A 17,963-nucleotide genomic window follows, 5' to 3' on the forward strand; every position below is an offset into this window, starting at 1 on the left:
TATGTGGGGTGAGTCAGTACATTTAATTATGCTCATTAAACGTTTCATGTGATAAATGGCAAATGCTTTACAAATAACTGATATCTGGGTAGTGATTTGACCTACATAGGTGCTAACAGGTGATCGGAATAGACATAAAAATTAAATGTGATATGTAACAACATATCTAGGAAGTACTCCTTTCATACAGATGGGAGGGGAATGAAGAAGTGCTGATGCTATGACAGGCAGAACAATGCTGACTGCTATGTCTGTCTCAGACACTAACCTTATGGCCTTGTCAAAATATCTGACTGTCAGACCGAGAACACTGCATGGTCAGGCAAAGAGAGGAAAGAGGCAGAGAGAGCAACTGGAGTTAGATAGACAGACTGAGAGAGGAAGAAACGTAGAGAGTGCGAGGCGCCTGTCACATCCCTCTATTGTGCAGTTTCCTCTTGGCCCTTGTTTTTGTATACACACATGTCAGTAAAATACTTGTAACACTCGGTTAGGACACACAAAAGAGAACGATCTGCAAATAAGAGACTTCCTGTTAGAGTCAAATTGTCTGTCTGCCTCCACTCAGGCCAGGTTTTTATTTATATAGCCTATAGAATAATATTGGGGGAATAATATTATAAAATTAATATCAGATTTACCAAGGTGCAGCTCTATGGGTCTATGAGTCTGTATTGCACCAAACAAACAGTGATCTTGTGGATGTGACTTATACATTTTCTAAATATCATCAACTTTGTATATCGTTTTCATCTACTGTATAGTGAATCTATTTTTCTTTCAGAAAGGAATGAATACTGGGCTGATTAGTGAGGTTGTGCAATATGCACAAACCTCTGAGACATAGAGTGATGAAAGAGTGACTACTAGTGTACATCAAGAGTAAAATAAATGGCAGATCGCCAGTGAAGAGGTTTTCCTCACTAACCTTGATTTTGAATTACTTTAATAGCAAATATGTCAATGTAAAGAAAATCTCAGGAAACTGTAAGTTAGCATGCCATTTTTATTTTATTAGTTTATTTATAAAAACAAAATTATCCTTATATACACAAGAGCATGGACCTTTTAAATTCCATTCCAATTAATTCCATTAAAAAGTAAATAAATTGTTTTCTAAATTGAAATGCTAAACAGTAGAAAATATAGGCTAGTTAACTGAAAACGCTGGCAATTGTTTTTTTTATTATATATATATATATATATATATATATATATATATATATATATATATATATATATATATATATATATATATATTGTGCAGTTAATGTTTTAATCTCTGTGCCTTCATCATTTTGTCTTCACCATCATGTCACACATTGTTATTTTTTGACGTTAGAATTTATTATCATTTTTGGCTACATTAGCATAGCGTGGTCACAGTTCTTTCTCTGGAACATAATTCGGCTCAAACGGGCTACTTATTGTCATAGTAAGAAGCTTGGCCAGATTTCTAAAGTAAGCCAATTTGTCTACTGTAGCCTATTTATGTGTTTTTTCTAACTCTGCATAAGAGGGCGCTGTACATCCATATACAGTAAATGCGGTAATCAGTGAAAACCCACCCTACACTTCAACTTTCCCCCTGCATGACCTCACACCTCAAATCCGCTGCAAACGACAAAAACAATGCGTTGCCATCAGAATCAACAAATCTGTTTTCCAGAGCGGCGCGCGCTCGCAGTGTAGATGGGTGTGAGGAAACACGCTGCTCTGCGCTCGCTTGCCAGTCCGCTGCCTGACGTCACCCCGGCGCGCGCTTCCATAGATGCGAGCGCGAGAGTACAGTGACAGCGCCTCGTCCACTGTACGCAACACTGCTCAGCACTATCTCAGGCTATACTCGAGAAACGGCAGCAGATCATGGAATGTGACTAGGCAACATTCCGCTTTATTTGAAGCCGGTCGTCCGCCCTGCACGGGGTGCAGTACTTTAAGCCCACCGTTCCCATTATTAACAAATTGACCACTGCCCTCCTGTGATCCGTGAATCACATTGGGAGCAAAACATTTGCATTAATTATTCCTCGAGTTTTTTTTTTTATCCCACTCTTCGACTCTCACTACAAGCTGAGGCTCAATAACTGGATTTTATCGGTGGAACAATAGGCGACTGCTGTTGTCTGGATATTAAAATTTACTCTTGGATTATTGTCTCAGCACCATGAGCACGAGTGGTGAGTAAATTCGTGGCATTGTTACCTTGGTCTAATTGCAAAGATTAATGATATAGGCTACTAATGCGAAATAACCAAAACAGATAAAATCTAAATTTAAGGTAAAATAAAAAAAAACTTTGTTTTGACCTTGTAAAATTAGAGCAGTTTGTTTGATTCACGGTGTCTTATTTCAGCTTTAATCTCTTGCTCCTGACATGTCCCAAAGACATTATCACAGAATCAAGTATTTGGAATAATAATAATATTATTATTATTAATAGTAATAATATAAAAAAATAAAAATAGGCTATTAGTACTACTACTACTACAACTACTACTACTATTTTTAATAATAATAAAATAAAATTAAATAATAATATAAAACATTTTATTCATATACATTTAATGCCATTTGATCAACAACATCAATAATGATAATATTAATCATTATTATTATTATTATTATTATTATTATTATTATTATTATTATTATTATTCAGAGTTACAAATCAGTCTTGTGCTCAGGACTGATACGTAGGGCTGTTATTCCTTTAAAACTGATTTTGGTCATCAAATAAATTGTTCAGAAGTTGAAATTGCAACTGAACGTTTGACTGTTTTGCACAAACTGAACTTAACTGAACTGAAAAAGTTGTAGAAAATGATCCTGACAAAATCAGACGTCTTGTGGAGGATGCAAACTGAGACGTACTCTGGTGACCAGTGGGTACAGTTTGGTGCCAGTCAGATATGCTTGGTTGCATTCATTTAGCTCTCATCCAAACATAAAAATATTAATACAATCATTGTTACAGATCACATGTTGCAATCTGTCAGATGAAAGGATGCACACCAACAGAGAATAAACGACAGAGAGATCATGTTAGTGACCAGCTCTTCTTTGAGGCTTGTGCTTCAGTCAGCTGATGTTGCAAGGGAAGGGCATGACCGCTGCATCTCATAATGATCCTTTTATGGGAAAAAGTTCAGCAGAACCTTATAAGAACAGAGTTGTTGTCCTGTTTGTTTGTGCCTACTTGGCAAATGCCTCGCTGCTCTGTGATTAGAAATGTTTCGCATTCTTGCAGCAAGCCGTTAAATTGCATTCTCAGCTGATGAGCGGACGGACAAGCTTTGCCCACATGTGTCCCACTCTCTAAACTAATCCCCCCTCTATTTTCCCCTTAGTTCAGGGCACACAGTTCACAGCACCAGCCCACTCTGATAAAACAATGTCACATCAGCTAGTTGAGCTTGCCTTATTCACTCTTTCAAAGCGTTTTGCCTGTCAGCTGGGGATGGGGCTGCTACCAGCGTGCTGCCGTATGAAGAGCGAGTGTTTTCAGATGCAGACAGATGGCAAGGGTTGTGTCATGGCAAAAAAAGGACTAGCTGGAGAGCTCCCAACAAACGAACAGGCATGCCTGGTCCACAAGAGACCTGGAGTGTTTTGCAGTACATGCATTTAAAGTTCATGACATAGTCAAACATTTTTGACTTTGCAAATAGACATGATCTTTTTTTTTCAGTAGAAATTGCTCAACTGAAGTCTCGAACTTACCTGATATAGCACTCATGCAGACACATGGCATTTGAATGGAGCAGTTGCCATGCACAATGGCGTGCTGAACAATACATTGGGCATGATAGCCTTGAGCCAGTGAAAATGCCGAGCAATTACACAGAGGTCACTTGGTCTCTCTTCATTTGCTGCTCCCTACATTTCTTATGGTCAACTGCCATTATCATCTGCCCTCTATTTTCTGCACCACTGAGAAAACAGACAGACAAAAGAGTAGCGGAATGCTCCCTCAATCTATTCTACATTCCCTGTGCTTTCTGTCTTTCTTTTCTCTTTGTTCTCCTGCTTTCAGTAGAGTGAATATCAAAGATTTCTGTGCCTTAAAGATTCTAGTAAATGATAGATAGTGATTGCTTATTAGGAAGGGTGTAGGAAGAAAAGGAGAGTGGAGGTACACAGCCTGGCTCATGAATTTTATTTAGGTGATGTAACAATCTGTCAGTGAATATCACTGTGTCCAGCCTAAGGTTCCTGAAGTTGTCCTTCCCTGCTCCTCCTGTGTCAGCATTCACGACTCAGCATCCCTGACATCAATCACACGCTAGCACACACATTTACAGAAGTGCCTCTGTCACCCCTGTCCTGTCATGCCAGCCCTGTGGAGAGCAAAGAGGTGGAACCCGGCTCCCCTTCGGTGTTCAGACCTCATCAATACCACTTTCCATACAACAGTTTTCTGTAACTGCAGCCCCCTTTTTAGCCTTTACAGGCATCTGTAAAATGAATGCACTTCTTTCTGTTGACATTAACAGAGCTTGTGATTATAAAATGAGCATGAATCAATATTAGGAACAAACAAAAGTAATTTAATTAACTCTCATGCATATAGAATAAGTTTAGTTTGTGTTATGTGCTCATAAAAGAAAACATTGGATTCATTTACTGTCATTATGATAAAGCCCGTTATTAATCACACAAATTGCTTTATAAATTAGGCCGATATGCAAGAGTGATTTGAAAAGTAGGAATGGATTGATTTAAGTGATTTAGAGTTCACTCAATGGTACACTTTTTAATATAAAGTTATTTTTTAATCGGAATGTAGTGTTCCATAAAGAACCTTTTAACACCAAAGGTTATTTTTACTGTAAAATCTATTAAGAACTGTTGACTAAAAGGTTCTTTAGAGAACCATCATTGTTCCTCAATGGGGTAACACACACAGTTTCAGCTCATGTTCAGCTTATGTTAATCTTGAGTATACCTATAGAGTAGTATTGCATCCTTCATATCTCCTCTTTAGTTTTATCATATTTATAAAAGACAGCTACGCAGCCGAACTCGTGGAGGAGTGCAGTGGGCAAAGCTATAATGTTTATATGCACTTACGCACTGATTGCCAATAAAACACAGACATTTGATGCGGTTTCACTCACCGGTTTCGACTGCTTCGGAAAAACAAACTGCATCCACTGTTTAACGCGGGGTTATTTGGGAACATGACGATATAGCAATTTTTCTGTTAATTCAGTTTATGTATAGTCTATACAAAATTGCAATGTGGAAATGCAGTTTGAAATTATATACAAAACAAATAAAGGTAGTATGGACTACATTTTTATTTTATTTAGAACCTTTTTTTCAAGCAAGACTGTTGATAAAGTTAACACCTGCCTAGGGATGTTAACCGATGACCGTTTGACCGATGGTTGACCGTATTAACGTTAATCGATCAAAGTTGTCGGTAAAAATAAAAAAAAGTGATCTCTAAATTAGGCTATTATAGACAGTGGACTAAACGCTACTACAATTAGCCATCTCGTTCCAAAATCTTTTTGTGTGAAGTGAACATATCCCTCGCACTCAATTTTTCATCACTTGCCTGTTTGAACTTAATAAACCAATAAAAACATTTGGCGTGAGGTCACAGCGTTTGGGTTTGCGCACTCACAAGGTTTGCAACAAGTAAACAGGCTAAAACACTCTACAGTCCCTGACAAAAGTCTTGTCGCTTATCTATTTTCTAGAAATACCTGATATTAACCTGACTTTTAATTAATTCATTGGTGTTAGAAATAGCTCATATGAAAAGCTAAAACCCTCCCAAATGATGTTTAATGCACTGAAATAAATAATTTTCACAGACAAAATATTTATCATTTAATCAAGACAGAAAGGTCAAATTTTGGCAAGACAAAAGTTTTGTCGCCTATTCAGAAATTGAACAAATTTACTGCAAATACAAAAATATGTCAGCAAATTAAGTTGTGCTTTGAGATCCAAATTTAATATCTTGTATGACTTCCATGAGCTTGAAGGACTGCATCCATGCGGTTTGGCAAGGATTCATACAATTTATTGATGAAGTCATCAGGAATAGCTGAGAAAGCAGTCTTGCATGCCTCCCAGAGTTCATCAATATTCTTTGGTTTCGTCTTCCATGCGTCCTCTTTCATCCTACCCCACATATGCTCAATGATGTTCATGTCTGGTGACTGGGCTGGCCAATCCTGGAGCATCTTGATCTTCTTCGCCTTGAGGAACTTTGATGTGGAGATGGAAGTATGCGATGGAGCACCGTCCTGCTGCAGAATTTGGCCTCTTTTATGGTTGGGAATATAAGAGGTAGCTAAGATTTCTTGGTATTTTAGACTATTGATGTTGCCTTCCACCCTGCAGATCTCTCGCACACCCCCATACTGGATGTAACCCCAGACCATGATTTTTCCGCCACCAAACTTCACTGTTTTCTGGGTGAATCTCGGATCCATTCGGGCACCAGTTGGTCTCCTGCAATATTAGCGGCGACTGTGGTGTAATTCAACAGAAGATTCATCTGAAAAATCCACCTTCTGCCACTTTTCCTGCGTCCATCCTTTTAGCAGGCTGTGGGCCTTGGCAAATGCCACACGGTTTTTTAATTGTCTTTTGTTTAGTGCTGGCTTCTGGGCACTGATTCGACCATGGAGGCTATTTCGAGACAGAATCCGACAAACTGTTCTGGTTGACACAGGGACTTCAGGTGACCAGGTCTCGTGGAGCTCTGCTGCAGTGGAAAATGGGCTGGCTTCGGATTTTCGAGCCAACAAACGGTCCTCTCGAGCAGTTGTCTTGTGGGGTCTGCCTGACCTGGGCTTGTCAAAAACGTCTCCAGTCTCTTCAAATCTTTTTTTTTATCCTCTGTACTTGACGCTGAGACACATTGAAAGTGTCTGCCACATCAGCAGTGGATCTGGTCTTCAGCCTCTTGATAATCAAAACTTTAGTCTCAGGGTGAATCTTAGGCATGTTTGCAGAGGTCTAGTAGCAGTTGATGTGAAGGTCTAGTGTACTGGGGTTATTTTTATACACACTTGAGACCTAATTGATCCAATATTAGTCACAGGGGAAGCTCATATGACAAGGCGACAACACTTATGTCTTTGCAAAAATTGACTTAATGGGCTTTACCAAGCTGTGAATATTAGAATACTTTTTGAAAGTTTAGTTTTTCACTAAAAAATTATCACAAAAGCTGGTGGGATTAAAATGAGCCATTTCTTGTAATAAAATCTTGATTAGAAATATATTTCAGCGGCACTTTAGGTCAATTTGTACACAAGCGACAAGACTTTTGTCAGGGACTGTAGGTTAGAATCAGGGCAGACGACAGTATGAAGGGTGCATTTCGCATTAAGATGGGCTTACATTTGGAAATATATTACATCTACATTTCTGTGGTAACACATAAGGTGTTGATCGTCTTCCTTTATTATTGTTAGCACTACGTTACCTCGAACTAAAGCGGCGTCTCTTCGGAGCTGTAATTTTCTTAAATGAGCCACGGCAATGTCTCAAATGAGCTTCTAACGCTAGACAAATGCCTTTATTTTCAACGCGATCACCTTGTAAGTTACCCAAACCATTTTGAAACTAAGGAGCCATTGTCGTATTTTTCACGTTCATTGTCTTGTTTCGCGCTGTGGGGGATTTTAAAAAAGTGACGTGAGTGGAAGGGAGGCGGCAGTGTGTGTGTGTGTGAGAGATAGAGAGAGAGAGAGAGAGAGAGAGAGAGAGAGAGAGAGAGAGAGAGAGAGAGAGAGAGAGAGAGAGAGAGCGGGAGCGCGGCTCCCGGCTGTTATTTCAAATAGCACAGCATATTTTAAACTAATCGGTCAACCGGTTTCAACCGGCTAATGAGGCTCGGTGGTCGGTCAAGAAAAAGTTTAGTTTTCGCCATCCCTATATTTCAATAAATGGCTATATGGTGTGCCACACGTAAAAGCCCGTTGCAGCGTCTGTGTCTGAAGTTTGTTTAGAGCGCTTATGCCACCACTCTGGCATAATTACTCTGAGAATTACCCTGGTCTGAACCGCGTCTACTACCGTCTTCCTCCATGTTTGTTTATGTATTGCAGCATGCATGGGCATGGCGTGGCGTGACGTGACGTGCATCTTGACGTAAAATTCTGCCGTAAAAGCCTTATCGTGGCGTAAGCGATAGAGCCTTATATAAAACGATAGACATTTTCTATCGTCCAGACGATATATTTCGTCATATCGCCCAGCCCTACTAATGACGAGTTGTTTTGGATAGATCATTTGAATGTGCTCCTCCCGAACTTTGTTAATAAAAGATAATTTCATGGTCCTTGAAAGTGTTAATACTATTGCTGTCTATAGAGGGGTCAGAGAGATCTTGGATTTCATCAAAAATATCTTAATTTGTCTTTCGGGTTTTGAATGACATGAGGGTTATTTATTATTTATGAATTAATGAAAGAATTTTTATTTTTGGGTGAACTAAACCATTAAAATCAAATTATTATTTCCCCCAAAAGTGGAGGTTACAAAAATAAAAATTGCCCAGTTATAGTGACTCCCCTAAAATATTATGCACTGCCTTGCTGTTACTCTGTAACATCTATCTGCATAATGCATAAGCTCTACCTGGGAGTTGATTTGATCTGAGCTAGTGTGTCAGCAGACGTAGACCCACTATGGCACCGTAAACACACTCTCATCCCATCTGGAGTGCAGTCCGGCTCAGCGTCAGCACCCATTTGTCATTCCTGTAGCCCAACGTTGTGATTTAGCAGCACTAGGAACAAAAGAGAAACACCATCATGCTAACACTTTTCAGGGTTGAATTTCCTACAGATCCGTTCTAAAGATTTACTTCTCCATGCATTTCCCTTGACTTACATATACAGATATGGACCACATAGATATGAAAGCCAGTAGACGGACACAGAGTGGCTTTTCACTGTCAGTCTAGTACTGTACAACGTCTACAAGGCATGTGCTAGTTTTTTTTTTTTTTTTTAACAAACAAAGAGTAGTACTTGTAGTTTCTGAATGTGCTGACTGGATTTTGGCCCCTTGCTATTATAACAATGGAAAAGAAAATGCTACTTATGCTACTTTAACTTAGCTTTGACAAACAGATATTTGCATACATGGGAATAACTGTTTAGTTACAACCTCCTTATTATTTCTCAGCATTTTATTTTTGAACCTGCAAAGGATGGCATTTTCTTGAGTAGATTTTGTGCTCCTCTGTCTGTGTTATTCATCTTCTCTACAGTCTCCAGTTTCCTATCAGAATGATTTTGGCAGGCTCCATTTGTGGGCCAAGTTTATAACCCAGAATATGTGGTTTCCTGTAGTGTCCTCTGTCTTAACTCAATGAGCAGGGCTAAAATGCAACTGACTCAGTTCTTATAAAAGTAAATGTTTATAATTTAGCGTACTAAAGAATTTTGCTGCTCCCCAATAAAGAATCGAAGGAATCGTCTCCTGTAGAAGTCATAAAGGTAGATAACTCATAGAGTGACACTAGGGATGTTCCTCCAATGACCCTGACCCAACACATTTCTCTAAACTTAGGTGAAATCCCAAATCATTAGTAACCCCAAGAGCAGAACGAAGGCCGGAGCAAGTCCTTGAGGCCCTCAGACCTCTATTTGTCTGACCTTGTGTTTGGTCGGTTTGAGTGATCATTTTTTTGACAGGGTCAGATCAGCTCCTGTCACTACAGCAGTGTTGGCTTGAATGTAACAGTAGTCATATATCAAATTTAGTCATGTTCTCCAGAGGCCCACGTCTACTACTGTAGTTCAAACAGGTTTTTGAATTCTCTAGGGCTATTTATAGGACACCTTTTTTAACTAAACAGAACATTTTTAATGCATTTTCGCCATACATTTACACGGCAACTGCATATTGGTGGCCTCAAAATGCTAACTTTTGAAAAATGAGTTTCAAAGTGCACATTTTTGATAACGATAATGTTATCATTGTAAGCTACAAAAACTTGAATATGTGAAAATGTTGACGTCATGCACATGCGCATTACGTGTTCAGTATAGGCACATATGGCCCTATCGTACACCCGACGCAATGCGATGCCAGGCACGACGCAAATATGTTTTGCTAGTTTCAGCCTGACACAGTTATCATTTTTATGCCCAGTGGCACATTGTTTAAACAGCAAATGCCCTCATCTGTTTGCCTAGGAGGGTGCTGGTCTAAACCTTGCCTAGGAGGAAGCTGGTGAGTGTTCAGGCGCATTGTTGGTGCGTTTCTGTTTTGAGGTGACTCAAAGCGACTGCGCCATTGACCAACAAAAAACTGGTCTAAAGTCAATAGCGCAGTATTTTTTGTGCTATTTAAAAGGCACTTTAGTTATGTGTGCCTATAGTTACACAATGTGCTTATTACACACAGGGACGTACAGCAGCAGATACACATTTTTAAATATAAAAAATAAAAGTATTCCTCTCTGGAGAAGCATTCAGTCGCTGTAAATAGCGAATCCGCCATGGTGCAAGCGCAACTGGCTTTTAAAGGGAATGGGAGATGAGACTCTAATTGGTTTATTGCACACTACGCCCAAAACACACCCATGACTCTTTAAGAGACTGGGTACAACCCTCTTGGACCATGCGCCTTGCACCTAGCCATGCGTTTCAGATCCATGCACTCAGATCATTGAAATATGGTCCGTAGTGCTTCTTTACAAAGTGACAATTTTTGTTTTGTCATTTTCACAGATATTTGTGAACTGGGATTGTTTTTAAAAATGTTGTCGTTTGTGCGCTTTTCCGTTTTAAGTACATTGTCGTTGTGTAAACATACCCCAAATCATTAATTTCCAGCCCCCACTTTTCCTAACAATAATGATTTGATTTGATGAGAACATAAATATTTAAAGTAATAAAAGGTAATTAAAATAAATAATAATCGCTTAACAAATTGAGTTACTTTTTAAGATGTACTATACATTACCATTCAAATGTTAAGGGGCAGTAAGAAGGTTTATTTATTTATTTATTTATTTATTTATTTATTTATGTATTTATTTATGTATTTATTTATTTATTTTATTTATTTACTTTTATTCAGCAAGGATACATCAAATGTGACAGTAAAAACTTTTACATTGATACAAACAAGTACATTAGAAATAAATGCTGTTTTTTTTAATTCTGAAATTATTTATTATATAAATAAATATAATAAATAAAATGTTAAATATAATAAATACAATTTTAAATAAATAGAAAACAGTTATTTTAAATTTAAATATTATTGTTTTTAATACATTATTGATCAAATAAATGCAGCCTCGAGATGTTTAAAAAATCTATTTGTTAAGCCATATACTGTGTATGTATATATATATATATATATATATATATATATATATATATATATATATATATATATATATATATATATATATATATATATATATATATAGATATAGATATAGATATATATAGATATTCATACAATCAAATTTTTCAGCCAAATGTATCAGAGTAAATTCTAAGAATTCTAATTCTATTGTTTAAGACATTCTGATTGCAGTGGTCAGTATTATTCTTGTCGCAAGTAAGCATTCTGGCTCTATTAAGGAAACAGGAGTGTTACTTAGCCATTAATTCTGTCACTGGATTTAAAGGTTTTCACCCAGTGCTCATTACTGTGAAGGATAAGTGAACTCTGTCTGGCCACAGAGTCTTGTTTACACCTCTCTTCTGCTTGGCTATGGAGGACTTGAGAGCAGCCTTGTCACCTCCACTCTCCTACAATCCTGTGTGACTATAATCCGCAGGAGGCTCCTCTGCTGAGGGCAGAAATAGCAGTGGCCCCTTAGGTCCTGTGGTTATCACCTTACACCTTGCGCCGGATGTTACTGGCCCTTTGCTACATATTGCGCAACGTTATTGCTCTGAAGAACTATCTACCTTTTTGTACATTCAGCATTTTATTTATTTTTAAAGTGAGGTTTTTTTTGTGAAAATGAGGAATTTGTAGCAACATGTTTAAATTGTAAAAACTCAGAGTGACCTATTTTGGGGTTTGGGGATCTTCTTGTTTTTATTTCAACTGTGAAGACTGTCAAGTCAGTATAAATAATAGACAGTTTCCTTCTTAAAACTTGAATTAATTTGAATCTAGATTTTAGCCTCTATTATTGTAATAGTTTCTACTAAAGAATGAATGAGAGGTTTCTAATGTAGGAGCCATTAAAAACTTTAATCCTTTGTGCATGTCCTCCCCTGATCTCCGTGCATGTGGGATTACACAGCCTGTTTACATTCACCCAGAGGCCCCTCTTCTAAGTGGGCTTCCAGCCCAGCGACACCCATAAATGACAGATGAATGATGCCTGAAAGACAAATTGTCTTTTAAAGGCACCTAGTTTATTCTCTTTTGAGGTGTCACCTCTGTTTATTTGAGTGTTATTGAATGTGAAAGCTTATGGGGATCTCACAGTTTTTGCGGTACAAAGAAAAGCAAAGCTTTGGGGAAAATGCCTCTCACTCATTACCATAAATGCTTCTGGTTTTGTGATATTGCAAAACATCTCGTATTTTCTCTTGTGTGGCTGTTATCTGCTTTTAAAAGCGTCACGACTATACTGCACTCCACACTGACAAAAGACTGTTGGCTCAGAGAGTCTCGCAGAGCTGAGGGCCACACAGAGAATTCAGAAAACAGCCCTGGAAGTCGGCCAGGCAGCGTGTTGCTTTGCCAAAGGAATAAGTGCTTACAATATTATCAGTGTGAGATTGAGCCACTGGAGTAGGCATAACAGCATTAATGGATCATTGTTCTTCAGCTACGGATGAAGAAAAGTCAATGAAACTCTCTATTCCAATAGACTGAAAATATTTGAAGTGATCTTCTAGTACAAGACATTGTTTGTTGCAGTGAAAAATGTGGTTTTCTGCTCTCAGATAAATGAGCATTTTACTAATACATTTTATTTTTAATTTATTTTGACAAAATAGTATTGGATTGCCGTATAAGTCATTTATCATTTATCTGCTTTAAAGTGAAAATATTTATTGACTCGTACGTGTCAGCCAGATTATAAAGGGTTAGTTCACCCAGTCATTAAATACTAGGGCTGTACGATATTGAAGAAAAATGCGATATGCGATACCATGTTAAATAATGCGATATTCGATATGCGATACGATATTGCAATTAGTGTGTAAAATCTATTTAAATTAAAAAAAAAATTAAATTAAAAACTGAGAATACCATTTATGTGTTTCACATTCTTTCTGGGAAAAGAAAGCATCGCTACAACTGCTGTAAGTGGCTAGAAGCGTTTTAGCAAAAATGTATGTCACAAATCTGACAATATAATTTTTACATCAATGTCAACAAACAAAAAATGTAATTGCAAATGTAATGCAGACACAAAACTGAACTGAAGGGATCACGTGCTTTTAGAGAGGTGACTTGTGCACGTTTCGGTGCGTTTCTCAGACAGCGCGAGACTGCATGTTGTTGTTTTTTTGCAAGTTATTGGTTTAATAACTCTTTTTTTTTTACATCAACCAAGTCACATTAGTAAAAGTCGTGTGCCCAGTCTATTCTCTGCTAAATTTATCGCAGCTTCGACCTAAAGCTTACACTTTTGCACAATGTTGAAGTAGCCTGTTAAAATTGTTCAGATATTGCGTGCCGTTGCGATATGCATATTGCGATATATACATATATATTTGTGATATTTCGATAATTTTGATATATTGCGCAGCCCTATTACTTACCCTATCATTCGACACCTGTAAGACCTCCGTTAGACTATATAAGACGTTATTTATTTTTCCACAAAAACTATTCTCATCCATAGAGCCACTATATTGAGATGGACTTTTTACCTTACTGTAACGGGGTTACAAAACGAAAGTAAAACCGCGGGCAGCCCCTCACGGACGACTGCCCGCACATACACACATAATACAACGTGGGCAGCTACCTCATGGTCGACTGCCCACAGACACATAATAAAACGTAAACCAGACTCAACATGAATCCAGGCCTGGTCCTCTCTTGTCTTCCGCTACCTTGGCTCCTCCTTTTATGCTCCCGTCCTTTGGCCGCGAGACCGGCCCACTCTCGCGGTCCCTCGCCCCGCTGCTTGCCACACCACACTTACTTTAGTGTCTTTTATGGGTCTTGAGAAAGGAAATGACATTGCTGTCAATGAAGAACTGTCTGAGTCATCCGATTTCAACAAAAATACATTAATTTGTGTTCCAAAGATGAATGGTCTTACGGGTGTCGGATGACATTAGGATAAGCAATTATTGACAGGGTTTTCATGTTTGGGTGGACTAACCCTTTAATATTGCTACTTCCCTAATAATTCAGTTTCAGGTGAGGGCACATTGATATAACCACGATTTGCTGTAGGAAAGAGATAATTTCCTGCATGAGTTTATCTGATAAGTATCACTTCCTGGCTTGGCACATTATGCTTGCTGATTACATTTGTTTTTTCCAACATGCACATAAAACCCTCATTAAATTCTAGTTTCCAGTCAGCTTTACCAGGTCAGACAGTTTTTTTTGATGTTTGTTCCTTTGCTTTTGCCTGGCTCTCTTTCTCAGAGCTGTGGGAACATGGTGCTGATGAATCTGATCGCAGGCATGACAGTTCTGCCCTGCTGCCAGCCTTGTAGCTGAAACAATGGAAATCAGGGTAGTGCATGTGCCCTCGCTGTTTTCAACATTTTACCCCAGTTAAATCCTTTTAGACTAAAGCGAGAACAACAGTTGCTACAGTGATTGCACAGTAATTGGTTTATTCACTGGCTGAGTGTTTGAATGCCTGTTATCTATCTTTATAGGAGGGCAATCAGTACAAAACATCCAGCCGTCATCAATGCACAAATATTACAGTTTTGGCCAATACTAATAAAGTTATTATTATATTTGTGTTATGTTAAAATACTATACTATTTTTAGCATTTATAATGATTTATTTAGAGACTATTACAAATAAATCATTGTTATGTTTATTGTAAATTAAAACCAAAAGTCAATTTAGGCATCACAGCATTTTAAAGCCTAATCTCAGCCAATAACTATGAGGTCTTCTAATGTTTGTTACTTAGTGCCTTTTTTGTACTTTCTCCAATAGTACCTTATCAGCAAAGCTCATGCAACAGTGAACGGAGCTCGGGACCAATCCACTGCTTTCGCTGCCGGGAGGTGTGCAAAGGAGAGGTGGTACGAGTGCAACATGTCCACTTTCACATCAAATGCTTCACCTGCCAAGGTAAGAGTCTTTTGCTTATATGCGATCCATTGGAAATGCTGGTGACCTCTCAGAGCCAAACTTTTAATTAAGGGAAAAGCTTGTGTATTGGCTTGGATTTGTTTCAGATATACGCTTTCCAATAGATTCTATTCGGTAATAGCACTTCATTAAGAACTCAAGTAGAGCTCTCTGCTTCTGACCTAATAGCCGTTTGGCATCAGTGGTTAGAAGCAGTGGATTTCTGATTTAATGACGCCGGCTGTGCTCCTGGGGCTTTCTGAAGTAGGGACCTGTTGCATAATGAGATCCTCTGGCCTTACATCTTCAGGATGTCAGCTCAGTGATGCCCCATGGCGTTGCCCTCAATTATCATTGGCATTAGTGACGTCAAGAAATTAAAATGTTAAACGAGTGTGAACCAGGAATCCTCACCTTTAGATTGTTAGATTAAAAATATGGAAGTAAGACCCTTGAGTGATAGACTCATTTGTGGTTTAATGAGGTTGCATTTGTGCTACTTTTCCTTGCATATACTCAATCTGGTGTTGCCACATGGTCCCTGCGTTGCATTTATGAGGTTGCTGTGGTAACCGTGTGGAGGGGCACCCTGCCCCTGGTTGGTGGTTATTCTCAGCTACACTATCAAACCATCCGCCAATAGCAGCCTCCCATAGCAACCCTAGGGCATAGTTGGGGGGGAAGAGGGGGGCTCATATATAGAGAGACGGGGTGGGAGCGATTGAAAGAGAATGGCAAGCTCCTTCCCTCCCTCCATTATGACATCAAGAGTTGCTTTGGAGCGCATGAAGTTACTCAACAATAACAGTCCTTTTTCCTTTTGCTTTCTCCCTCTTAAATTGGCCTGCTTTCCGAGGGCTGCTTATCTTCCATGAAAATGGCCTTGAGCAATAATGTATTTCACCTCTAATTCAACACCACCCCTTATCTCTAGATTTGAGCTATATGTTACTGTGTGTGTGAGTGTTAGCAGTGCACTATGAGTTTAGGAACTGACTCATATCTCCAGCATGGAACAATGACCGGTGGCTTGTTTACAGTCCATTGACTGATGGCTCAGCTTTTGTGTTTATGCTGTGTTTTGTTTGGTTTAGAGAACGAAGTGTGCTGATGAGCCATGGGGGTTTGAGGCCCAGTTAATTGGATAAAGGGGCAGCATTTGTGGGGTGTTTCACAGGAATCCCAGCTCACTCAGCATGTAATGTCACAGGTCAGCGGGGTCACATTGGAGTCGCAGTTGCCGGTGTTCGTAAACATGTGACAATCCGCTTTCAGCCCTTTTTGTAAGGCCAAAAACCAAGTATGAATGATTTTGTATTATTTATACCCAGGTGCAAAAAAAGGAATGTATCTGTGGCAACATTTCTGACCTGACACTATGTTGGTTCTTGCTTATTTTGGGACACTTTCATAGTGATCTGTACAGTAAGTGGTGCTAAAAGCATTTTCTTTTTTTCTTTTTTTTACTGAAACAGATGAATATGAATCTGGACACGTTTTATTATGTTGGCTGTACTTATCACTGCAGTTTAGAAATAAAATCTTCGGTGAGCTGCAAAAAAGTTGAAAATAAAGTTCTATACCATGTAAGCTAAATGCATTGTATGTGATTTTTTTTCCTTCAAATTGTAAGTGTTTTGAGATCATAACTTTCTATAGTACAAGGAACCACCCTAAAAAAACTCCCTCTAATCATAATCTGTGTGAAAAGGAATACAAGTTGGTGTTTACTGTCACTTTAGTGTTTCTTTTAGCTGGAAACTGCACTGTATTGTATGTACAGGCAAGGTTTTTGAGTTTTGCAAAAATGTAGCAGCTAGAGGCGCACGTTTTTCCAAAGAGCCTATATTGGTTTTATTGATCACAGTTGCAGTTTAATCTCAAAAGGCAAGTATGCTTTGGCTTTGTCTTGGTAACCGGTCTAAAATCAATGGTTTGTAATGAAATTATTTGTTTTGGGCTACAATCACGTAGCTTATATTTGTTGGCTTTACTTGACGACATGCCTTTGCAAACAATATGGAGATGAAGAAAATGTGATACCTTTGGAATTATAGTCTAGGTAATTGAAACAGCAAGCACTCAAGCACACAGGAAGAAACATGTGGGCCAAGGTCATGTAGATACAGCTGAAGCTGAGGCAGTGGATATGTTTTTGTTTTGTGGGAGTTTACACAGGCTTTGGCCATGAGAAGAGGTGGATGCTGTACATACAGGTATGGCATAACCAGCTGTTTTCAAGGACAAACCAATGATTAGTTTGTGTAAAGGGGAGGCAGCCGGGCGTATTACCGGTACTCACTTCCTGTGTGTAAAGCACATGTCCACAGTCAAACATACATAGTCATAGGCTCTGTTCCAAAACCTAGCTGCCTGCATAGACAGATTTTTAATAAAAGCTTTGATCATTTTAATAATACAAATAATAAAGCAATTAAAGGATTAAAAGTGATTTAAGGGAACACATAAATAAGAATGGTGAAATAAGTTCTAGATCTAACTGTAGTTATGAAGAGACCAATTTAAACCATTTAAAATGATTTTATTTTAAAATGTGCAAAGATTCTTTCTTATTCATATGTCCACTATGTTGAAATCGCAAAAGTTTCTTGTCTCGTCGTCACATGAATTTATGATTTACATAAATCATGATTGCACATTTTAAATTCAAAACAACAACATTTCTTAAAAAGTTGAGTAGTTTGCATAA

General features: G+C 38.4%; 1 protein-coding gene across 9 annotated transcripts in view; it reads left to right on the forward strand.

Annotated features, from left to right (window-relative positions):
* The first annotated feature begins 1,599 nt into the window (after window positions 1–1,599).
* The window catches only part of ablim3 (actin binding LIM protein family, member 3), an 84,653-nt gene continuing 68,289 nt past the window's right edge, over window positions 1,600–17,963 (forward strand). For all 9 annotated transcript variants that reach the window (XR_010908359.1, XR_010908360.1, XR_010908362.1 and 6 more), the window contains exons 1-2: window positions 1,600–2,180; window positions 15,116–15,253. Coding sequence is in view for 1 of the 9 variants with exons in the window: in XM_067457498.1 (XP_067313599.1) it covers window positions 2,168–2,180; window positions 15,116–15,253 (151 nt within the window). In the remaining 8 variants the exon portion in view is untranslated. The remainder of the gene's footprint in view (window positions 2,181–15,115; window positions 15,254–17,963) is intronic.

This window comes from Pseudorasbora parva, chromosome 11 (assembly GCF_024679245.1).
Source record: "Pseudorasbora parva isolate DD20220531a chromosome 11, ASM2467924v1, whole genome shotgun sequence".
NCBI classification, from domain to species: Eukaryota; Metazoa; Chordata; class Actinopteri; order Cypriniformes; family Gobionidae; genus Pseudorasbora; species Pseudorasbora parva.